Source organism: Gadus morhua, unplaced genomic scaffold, assembly GCF_902167405.1.
Source record: "Gadus morhua unplaced genomic scaffold, gadMor3.0, whole genome shotgun sequence".
Classification (NCBI taxonomy): domain Eukaryota; kingdom Metazoa; phylum Chordata; class Actinopteri; order Gadiformes; family Gadidae; genus Gadus; species Gadus morhua.
Window position 1 is genome coordinate 36,516 of NW_021963994.1, and position 11,551 is coordinate 48,066.

Sequence of the window (11,551 nt, forward strand, 5' to 3'; positions counted from 1 at the left end):
TGTTTGTTACTGTTTTAAATAAACTACATTAGCAGTAAGTTCTTTGAACTGCCCACTTTTCAATTTTCATACAATTGTATCTCATGATAATTTTGCTCCCTTACCTCATTGTAGAAGGTGAACAAGCCAACTGCTCGGGTTGTCTCTGGACAGAGAAAACAAGAGGAGCCGACACCTTGGGGTCCAAAAGTTGTGATGGCCCAGGCTGATAAACCAACAGCCAATGAGACCAGCTTCTTGGGATGTTCAACCAAGGTAATGACAACAATATAAAAAATGATTTGCAAATAAGCAATCAATCTGTTCTGGGATCAGCATCTAGAAACATTTACATTTTTACTTCATAATTACAATCAACATAGTTTAACTGTTTTTAACATGTTCTTGGTAATATCTACACACTATGAATTGGAATTGTCAAGAAGGTTGGCTGATGAACTTAAAGGTTGGCTGATGAATAACTTAATTATTTAAACTGAACTGAAATAAAAGTTTTCTTTGTCCTTAATTCTGTTCACCACAATACACCAAATGTCCCCTTTTCCATGGCTTATGAGTTTGCATGTAGGGGTAGGTAAACCAAATTTTTTTTAACATTCGTAATGTTTTTGATTGCAGATGACACACATTGAGGACCATGAGCCGTTTGAACCAGCACCTGAGGTCACTGCGAGCAGTCAGCAGGTATGTAATTACTAGTGGAAAAATGGTATACCAACGGGAAAAGCCACACACAGCTTAAGAGACCCATTTTGTTTTCATGTGTTTATTCTTTTAAAACATTGATATGGTGTAAGTGTGCAGTTCTGACTAATTTGCCTATACTATGTACATTTTCAAATTACTTACTGGGAACCAACATGCTTTTAAAAACACTGAATTGTCATTTCAGCAGAGCCCGCCTGAGGACAATGGCCAGCTTGAAGATCCTCATGTAACACTTGGCAATCAGAAGGTACTTATTTTTAACATGTTATTCCCTGTTCCTTGTGAGTTTTCCTGCCATTTATTAGATCTTGGAAATTAGTTAAAGTAATGTTAATTTCATGTACAATTCCGTTTTCCCATTATACACAGCCATGAACTACAGCTGATTGATTCCTAGCCTTTTTTATGAATTCCTTGTTAATTTCGATATAAACTATTGGTTACACTCCTTTTTGATTGAACTACTGATGTGTTTTTAGGCACCCTGTGATTTTGCACCTGCCAGAGCTGCTACATCAAGTCATGTGACTTATGACAACCCTGGGTGTCTTCAAGGATCGTTTGACCAGAGCAGCCACATATTCGGGGAAAATGCAGGTAAGCAGTGTGCTACAAATGGCATAGCGGCGATTATGACCCACACCACCCATAGCGTTCTCAAATGGAAAAAAAAGAACATTCATCATATTCTAAAACAAGGTAATGGCTTGTACACATCTATGCTAGAAAATAACGAAATCAGTGCAGCCAAAACCAGTGGGCATATTTTCATTTCCGAGTTACCCAGACACTGCAAATTAAACAATAAATTATTTAGTTTGGAATATTTTGATACACTCACTGGAAGTCTTGATCAAAAGCATGATTATGACGCTTCTTTGCAAAACATAGCCATGCCTTTAGATGAGGCTATTCAGAAGACACTGCTGCAGACAGACACATGCTTGCTCAACATCCAAGGAAGTGTCTGTGCCGTTTTCAAGGTCGAAACTGCTTTTGCAGTTTTCGATCCTCATTCTCGTAGTACTTGGGGTTCGGTTGCACCGGATGGAACCAGCATAGTAGCGCACTATGCTACTGTGTATGAGTTATATGACCATATTGAGAACCTTGTCAATTCCTTATATCAAAATCATCCACATGCTTTTTATATCCCAAACAAGGTGTTTGAAGTCACTGGTGTGAAAGCTGTTGAGGTAAACTCACCATTTACTGCTTTAATTGCACAGCCTGAAGCCAGCACTTCAACACATGACGGTACTTTGGACACTGACAGTGACTCTGATCTCTGTGTCCTTTCGGTAACGGATAGAAATTCCCTTGCAGTAAACGCGTCTTTTTCCCTTGAAACTTGTGTCACTTCTACATGTGACACAACTGTAAACATTGACAGTGATCCTCCAATTCACACAGAGGGTGCATCAGATGTCTGTTTCATTTCTGTAACAGATAGCCCCAATATAATATTTGCTGGATTGACATTAAGGGAAAAAAACAGGATCTGCAACAAACTGAATGTCGTACCAAGTTTAGATCAAAATATTGTTGAACAAACCTTCGATATGGCACAGCCTGAGCCATGCCAAACAACATCCATTGAAGGTGACGGTAATTGTTTCTTTCGTTCTCTTTCGTCTGTATTGAGTGGTTGCGAGTCACATCACAAGGCCTTTCGAAAGGCTGTAGTGAATCACATCTCAAATAATCCACTTAATTACATTACTTGTCTAAGACGGCAATTTGATTCTGTGGAGCAATATCTCAGGGACTCAAAAATGAAATATGTTGGATCTTGGGCAACAGAGTTGGAAATACAAGCTTCTGCAGATTTGCTCTGTGTTGATATTTACACATACAGTCAACAGAAATGGATTACGTTTACGGCGAACATTGAGCCGATTTCAAGAAAGGCTATATATCTGAATCACTGCAATGAATGCCATTATGAACCAATTGCATGTGTCAAAGAAAAAACCTCTCTTACATGCTTTAGTTTAACTAGCTTCTGTGAAATCTCGCACAAAAGGTCCAATGCAGACCTTGTTTCACCACGTAAAAAATGTAGTAAAAAAGTAAAAGATCTCAGAAAAAAGAGAACATATGCTGAAGTCGAAGAATATAGGCAAGTTACAAAGCTAAAAACACAACAAAGATATAATTGTGATGAACAGTATCAAGCTAATCAAAAAGCTAGCAGTATTGAAAAATATGCTAATAATGAACCATTCAAAGAACGAGTAAAAAACAGCAGTATTGACAAATATGCTAATAATGAACCGTTCAAAGAACAACTAAAAAACAGCAGTATCGAAAAATATGCTAATAATGAACCATTCAAACAACAGGTAATAAACAGCAGTATCGAAAAATATGCAAACAATCCTGCCCATTGTAACCAGGTGAAACAAAGAATTGTAATCAAATACAGAGAAGATCCGGCTTATAAACCCTCTTTAATTGAAAAAATCACTCAAAAGAGACTTAATCTAACCCTCTTAAAACACAATATTGACTTTGTCATTGAGCTCTTCCAAGAAGAGGTCAAACATGGTCCAGAGCATGTTTGTTGTTCATGTCACCGATTATTGTTCCGAAAGCAAGTTAGATTATGTGACATAACTTCATATGAATCCAAGGCTTCAACTGTGTCAGCAATTGCAAAACAATGCATTACTACAACATATCTCCATCAATGTGATATTGCATGTTTAACGCCATGCACACTAAAACAGACAGTTGCTGGGAAATTGTGGATATGTTTCAGTTGCAACTCCAAGATACTCAGTGGTAAGGTTCCCCAGGAGAGTGCTGTGAACAATATGGCATTGGATCCAATTCCTGACGAATTAGGCACACTGAACTCATTAGAACAACACCTGTGCGCATTGAATATTCCCTTTATGCGACTTGTGGCATTGCCGCGAGGTTCTCAGAATTCTGTCCATGGGCCGGTGACTTGCGTTCCATCAAACAGCGATGTAGTCACTTCGGTTCTCCCAAGGCTAGAAAATCAAGATTTAATGATCCGAATAAAACTGAAAAGAAAACTTACTTATAAGGGGCATTATCAGTATCAATATGTGCACACTCAAAAAATCCAAAATGCGATAGCATGTTTAAAGGACATGAATAAATGGTATAAGGACATAGACTTTAACGCAGAATGGGAAAATCCCTTGCCAGAAGATGCATGTTCTGTTTTGAAAGAATGCAACCCAGTTAATGACACTCCATCTGCACCTGAAAGCAGTGACATTACAACTCAATCAGACCAGGTGTCGGATGATGAAGAAGCTGACCACATATATGAAACTCAAACACACGGGTTACTCTTGGACACATGTTTGCAACCAATTGATATCGCACAAGAAATATTTGATCAGCATTTCGAAAGTGTTTTATCAATAGCTCCAGCTGAAGGCAACAGTCCTGTTAGGCTGCTGACAGATAAGGGCAATGAAGCAAAATGTTTTCCTACTCTTTTCCCCAAAGGGACAGGTACATTCCATGATGCACGGCCCCACAGGCTCACTCTCAGTAGATACATCAACACACGAATCCTAAATGCTGATGGGAGGTTTAGCAGCAACTTGGACTACATTTTCTATGCTCAATATTTATCTGAGGTCAATCAGGTTGTTTCCAAGGTGTCCATAGCACTGAGAAAAGGTTACCATGCAGGGGAATCATTGGCTATAACTTCCGCCATGCTTTCAAACAAAGACTATGTACAAAATGTCTTAAAAACCGATCTCGGTTACAAGTTCCTTCAACCGATCCGAGGGACTCCAGTTTTTTGGCAAGGTGTACAGAAAAATCTATTTGCTATGGTTCGTCAGCTTGGTGTCCCTACTTGGTTCTGTTCATTTTCATGTGCTGATTTACGCTGGACTGAACTCATCGATGTTTTCATGAGACTACAGAAAATACAGGGAAATGTCAACGACCTGGACTGGTCACAGAGGTGCAATTTACTCAAAACTAATCCGGTTACCGCGGCAAGAATGTTCCAACACAGGTTTCAGACTTTCCTAAATGACGTCATCAAGTCACCAGCTAACCCCATTGGTAAAGTTATCGACACATTTTTTAGAGTTGAATTCCAACAACGCGGCTCACCCCATACTCATTGTCTGTTCTGGGTAGAAAATGCACCGAAAATAGGCAGAAACACAGACCAAGAAGTCACACAATTTATTGATAAATACATCAGTTGTGAACTCCCGCCAGCAACCGACGCATTGCATGAAGTTGTTTCCAGCGTTCAAAAACACAGCTCCAAGCACTCAAAGAGTTGTAGGAAAAAAGGCACAACATGCAGATTTAACTTTCCACGTCCTCCAAGCAACCACACCTTTCTTTGTAGAAGTAAAACAGACGAGAACCAGGAGGTAACAGACGCTGATCCGATAGACGTCTCTATATTAGAAATGCGAAAAGAAAAAGAGGTGGCTAAAAGTGTCATGACAAGGGTCAAACATGCTCTTTCAAGTCCAGACCTAACCTTCGACACTGGATCAGCTATTTGCTTCCGTTAACATCACCCAGGAGATGTTTGAAAATGCCTACCGATTGACAACCAATAAAAACGCGGTTGTACACAAACGCAACCCATCAGATGTTTACGTTAATCAATACAACAAAGACCTTTTGCGTTGCTGGGATGCCAACATGGACATACAATATGTCTGCGATGCTTTTGCTTGTGTAGTATACATAATATCCTACATCTCAAAAGCCGAACAAGACATGGGCTTATTGCTACAACATACTCAAAATGAAATGAAAAAACATGGAAATTTAGATGCAAAACAAACACTCAATAAGTTGGGAAGTGTCTTTCTCCACAATCACGAGGTCTCAGCTCAAGAAAGTGTTTATCGAGTTACAAACATGCATCTCAACGAATGCTCAAGACTGATCACATTTATCCCTACTGGTGAAAATACCGTCAGAATGAGTTATCCTCTCAGTGTCATTCAAAGCAAAGCAGAACAGGGTGACACATCAACAGAATCAATATGGATGACGAGCATAACGGACCGCTACAAAAACCGCCCCCAGGGCGCAATTTTCAATGATATTTGTATAGCCACATTTGTTTCAAAATACAGAGTTTTGTACGGGAAAGAGCAGCACAGCAATGGCTCTGTTAAACTGGAAAATAACACTGGCTTTGTTAAGATGAGAACTAGGGGATCTGATGCTGTTGCTAGATATGCTCGTTTCTCACAAACCAAATATCCAGAAAAACACTACCAAAGTTTGCTACAATTGTTTTTGCCTCATTATTCAACAGATGAGTTAAAACCTCCACCGTACAACAGTTATGAGCAGTTTTACAGGACCGGTTCCATCACTAACAGCAGCAATACAACGCAAAGTGTTAAGGAAGTTGTAGATTTCAACAGATCCCTGTTTGAAGTAGATGCAGATGAGCTCGACAGATGCCAAGAGGTTGCAGGGCACCACGGGGCTCACGACGAGGCATGGGCAGACCTTTGCCCTGAATCTGAGTTGGAGCGATTAGAATGTCAGGAGGAGATGTCTAACAACAACGACACAAATCAAAATGAAAGAGAAGCCATACCGGACTTGCAGTCAGACACAAAGGCAACACTGTCTAAAGAATTTCCCACACACTCGATACAAAGAGCTGAAGGTCTGTCCATTATGCGCACGTTAAACGAACAACAGACTCAAATTTTTTACAAAATCCGCGCATGGTGCCTTGACAAAGTCAATGGCAAAAACCCTGACCCGTTTCGCGTATTCATTTCAGGGGGAGCAGGCACAGGAAAGTCCCACCTGATTAAAGCTGTGTACTACGAGTCATGCAGACTCTTTGCAAGAATGTCCATTAATCCAGACGACACTCATGTTTTGCTAGCTGCTCCTACAGGAGTAGCAGCATATAATATCAACGGAAGCACAATACACAGCACCTTTGCTATTACTACCACTGCCAAACTGCCATATCAACCTCTAGGAGATGAAAGAATCAATTCGTTGAGAGCCACCATGAAAGACTTACAAATACTCATTTTGGACGAGGTGAGTATGGTTGATCATAAAATCCTGACGTATGTCCATGGCAGACTACGACAAATAAAGCAACAAGGAGATTATGCATTGTTTGGGAATGTATCAATCATGGCAGTTGGTGACTTCTTCCAGCTCGGCCCTGTAAAGGGAACACCTCTTTACCACGAGCAATTGGTTACCGATCTGTGGAACAATCATTTCACTCACATTGAGTTGACAAAGATAATGCGACAAAAAAACAAAGAGTTTGCTGAAACATTAAATCGTCTTAGAAAACACAGAAAAGGAAACAATCTTTACCAGCGAGATGAAGTCTTGCTAAGACAACGCGAGACCGGCGAGGGGGAACTGACACAGGACCTTCACATTTTCCCCAGAAACGATGAAGTGGCAGCCCATAACATCGCCATGTTACACAAGACGTGTACGGATTTGGTGCAAATTAAAGCTCAAGATACTCAGAGAAACCCTACCACAGGACAAGTAACAAGAAAAAATAATCCAAAAATTGATAGTCAGACATGCTTAAGCAGAACGTTAATCGTTGGTCCATCAGCTCGCGTAATGCTCATCAAAAATATAGATCTGTCAGATGGATTGGTCAATGGTGTATTCGGTACCATTTGCAAAATCACCTTTGAAGGGAACGTTCAGTTTCCCAAAACCATTTTGGTTAACTTTGACAATGACGCAATCGGCAGGAAACTGAGGAGTAGGTCTATATGCTTTGAGCCTCAATTTCAACAAGCAACACCCATAGATGCTGTGGAAGACAAAGTAATGACTGGTGGATCTAGACGCCAATTCCCGTTACGCCTAGCATGGGCCTGTACCATACACAAAGTTCAAGGTTTAACTTTAGAAAGAGCTGTAGTGTCCCTTAAAAGGATATTTGCAGCTGGCCAAGCATATGTAGCATTAAGCCGAGTAACGTGTGAGGAAAACCTTATCATTCAAGACTACGCAGCCAAAGCCTTCTATTCGAAACCAGACATCGACATTTCCCTGCAAAAAATGGAACCATTCATTGCAACTCCACCAGCAGAAATTACTTCAACCCTCAAAATATGCCTCCACAACATTCAAGGTCTATGTCAACACATGGAAGACCTTAAACATGACCAGAGAATCTTGAGTGCTGACATCATTTGCGTGACAGAAACATGGCTGGAACAAAACACCTCAGTCGATTCCATTGAAATGCCAGGTTGGACTTTTAATCACAAACTCCGGTCCCAATCCTACCATAACATGACCCAATTCCAAGACTTGGTAAACAAACGGCACGGTGGAGTGGGCTACTACCACAAAGACCACATCACTTGTAACATTATACACATGCCATGCAGTGACTTGGAAGCCATCATGTTTAATGTTCAGCCTTTGAATTACAATTACATTGTGCTGTACAAACCGCCATCATATAAACTCGCCTTATTCAAACAAAATCTCGCTTTGGTAATGCAACACTTTAACCAACTTTCAGGAGGAAAGGTAATTATGGGTGACTTCAACGACAATGCCCTTGTTTCTAAATCTGCAGAAAATTTCATGCAACAGCAAGGTTACACCCAAATTGTCTCTTCGCCAACAACCGAAAACGACACGACAATTGATCACGTATACATTCGTGACATTAATCCCACTGATATCAAAGTTCAAATTCTGTCCACCTACTACTCCGATCATGAGTGCCTCTGTTTAGATTTCCTCCTGTAACTGGTTAGCTCGTTTGGCTCGCAGGTTTTAGCACTACCCAATAATTTAAATGTTTTGTCTGTCTTTTCTATTTTTTCAAATAAATAATAAATATTAAATATATATTTTTAATTTCCTATTTTTTCTAATAAATAATGAATTTTCTACCCATTTTTTTTTTATGGATTTGCCCCTCTAAACAAAGCCATAGATATGGGGTTTTTTTTTTAGCACAACCCAATGTTTTAAATGTTTTGTCTTTGTCTTTTCTATTTTTTCAAATAAATAATAAATATTCTATTTTTTTATTTTTATTTTTCTATTCTTTCTAATAAATAATGCATTTTCTCCCCTTTTTTTTATGGATTTGCCCCTCTAAACAAAGCCATAGTTATGGTTTTTTTTTTTTAGCACTACCCAATGTTTTAAATGTTTTGTCTTCGTCTTTTCCATTTTTTCTAATAAATAATAAATATTATCCATTTTTTACTTTTGGAATTTTTACTTTACTAAATTTTCTCCCCATTTTTTGTAGTTTTTTTTTTTTTTATTTGCCCCTCCAATAAAAGCCATAGATATCTTGTCCCTTTTCAGCATTTTTTCCCTATTGATCTACAACTTACAATTTACAATAAGGGTACATTGATAAACTATTTGGTTAATGCTTAGTTAATAACTCATAGCTAACTAACCATTTCTAAATACTTGCGTAATGCTTGATAAGCATTAACTAAGTCAAACTAACTGTTATCCTTAGTTAATGCTAATCTAAGCATCAACCAAGTGAAACTAACTGTAATGCTTAGTTAATACTTATCTTAGCATTAACTGAGCATTACAGTTAGTTTTACTTAGTTAATGCTAAGATAAGTATCAACTAAGTACAACTAACTGTTATGCTTAGTTAATGCTATAGTAAGTATAGTTAACTAAGTAAACTTAATGCCTAACCAATCATTACTCAACATTAAATAGTGTTAAATACGCATTACCAAACCATTGATAACATTACGTAAGTATTATTCCACAGATATATGATGTACCCTCATTGTAGTATGTTAGCCATGGACTAGGTTACCTTTTTATTCAATCTTTAAAATTTCATTTGGATTCTTTTGATTTTTTCAAAAAAATGTGCCTCTCAAAACCCAACCCCTCGTCCACGTCGTGAGAGGCGGAAACAGTGTGTCTGTATTCCAGGTCCATCCAAGACGCTGTCTGAATGGACCTGGAAACATGCTGGCCAACGGGGCTCTGGTAAAGCAAACCAATCGAAACGGAAGCGGACAAGGCGTTTGGGGCAATAACTCCCACACCGAAGCTCCCACAGTCAAAACCTTTATATCCACAGGTTCAGGGTAGCGTTTTGAATACTTGCTTCGCGTTGTGCCAGCGAAATGCACATTTCTTGTCGCGTTGTGCCGGCGAAATGCACACTTCTTGGACCCCTGCATAACTGCTTGCAGTTCTAGTTAGGGGTCCAAGCCAACAGGTTGGATCCCTATTGTTTTTGTAAGGATTCTTTTTATTATTATTCCCCCCTAGAAGTGGGTCCACAGCCCAAGCCGTAAATGGTGCCGACACGCCAATTGCATGACTAGATCCAGGTCCCTGAGTTCTAAGCAGACGACCAAATCCAGACACGCCGGCCACCAGGTGGCGCTATACCAAGGAAAGACGCGTTTGGGGCTATAACTCCCACACCGAACCTCCCACATTCAAAACCTTGTACACACATATTCACTGGAGTCTGCTGCATCTTTTGGCATAGGCCACGCCCATTTGCGTCTACAATTTTTTTTCGCAAAATCGCAAAAAACGCAAAACTGTTTTTTCCCTACTCCTCCCACATTTCTTGACCAATCGACACCAAACTTTGCACACGACATCTTCAGACGCACACGCAAAGAATGCATTAAACACTTTTTTGATCCGTCCTTCGATAACGAAACGGTAGCGTTTTGAATATTGGTTTATGAGCTAAATTAGACGTGGAATATCAAAAATCCAAAGAAATCCAAAATTAGACATCGGATCGAGTCCACATTTTACAAACATGTTGGTGCTAACCTTAATGTCGTTCGATAAAAATTTCGGAAAATTTCGCCATTAGGGGGCGCAATAAACGAGGAAATTGTATATCTTCTACAAAATTTCGCCGCGAAAACGCTAGACTGACTTCTCGCTACTCCTACCACAGTCAAATCCTTTGTATCCACAGGTTCAGGGTAGCGTTTTGAACACATGCTTCGCTTTGTGCCGGCGAAACGCACATTTCTTGTCGCGTTGTGCCGGCGAAATGCACCCTTCTTGGACCCCTGCATAACTGCTTGCAGTTCTAGTTAGGGGTCCAAGCCAACAGGTTGGATCCCTATTGTTTTTGTAAGGATTATTAGGGGTCCAAGCCAACAGGTTGGATCCCTATTGTTTTTGTAAGGATTTTTCCTATTATTAGGGGTCCAAGCCAACAGGTTGGATCCCTATTGTTTTTGTAAGGATTATTCCTATTATTATTCTTACCTCCCTCAAAGTGTGACCACAGCCCAAACCGTAAATGGTGCCGACACGCGAATTGCATGACTAGATCCAGATCTCTTCGGACTATGCAGACGACAAAATCCAGACACGCCGGTCACTAGGTGGCGCTATAACAAGGGAAAACGCGTTTGGGGCTATAACTCCCACACCGAACCTACCACAGTCAAAAACTTGTTCCCACATATTCACTGGAGTCTGCTGCATCTTTTGGCATAGGCCACGCCCATTTGCGTCTAGAATTTTTTTTCGCAAAATCGCGAAAACCGTAAAACTGTTTTTTCGCTACTCCTCCCACATTTCTCGCCCGATCAACGCCAAACTTTGCACACGACACCTTCAGACGCACTCGCAAAGAATGCATGAGACACTTTTTTGATGCGACCTTTGACGACGAAACGGTAGCGTTTTGAATATTGGTTTGTTAGCTAAATTAGACGTGGAAAATCAAAAATCCAAAGAAATCCAAAATTAGACATCGGATCGAGTCCACATTTTACACACATGTTGGTGCTAACCTTAATGTCGTTCGATAAAAATTTCGGAAAATTTCGCCCTTAGGGGG

At 39.9% G+C, this 11,551-nt stretch overlaps 2 protein-coding genes across 2 annotated transcripts; both read left to right on the forward strand.

The window, feature by feature from the left end:
* Positions 1-130: 130 nt before the first annotated feature.
* On the forward strand, positions 131-2,037 carry LOC115538676 (uncharacterized). Its single transcript, XM_030350068.1, has 5 exons — positions 131-255; positions 619-684; positions 893-955; positions 1,188-1,740; positions 2,021-2,037. The coding sequence occupies exons 1-5, from the start codon at positions 196-198 to the stop codon at positions 2,035-2,037; spliced, it is 759 nt and encodes a 252-aa protein (XP_030205928.1). The 5' UTR covers positions 131-195.
* A 1,265-nt stretch (positions 2,038-3,302) lies between these two features.
* LOC115538677 (uncharacterized) lies at positions 3,303-8,472 on the forward strand. The gene is given in 2 exon segments (XM_030350069.1): positions 3,303-5,215; positions 5,217-8,472. Coding segments are annotated over 2 exon segments (4,944 nt in total). The 5' UTR covers positions 3,303-3,527.
* The last annotated feature ends 3,079 nt before the right edge of the window (positions 8,473-11,551 follow it).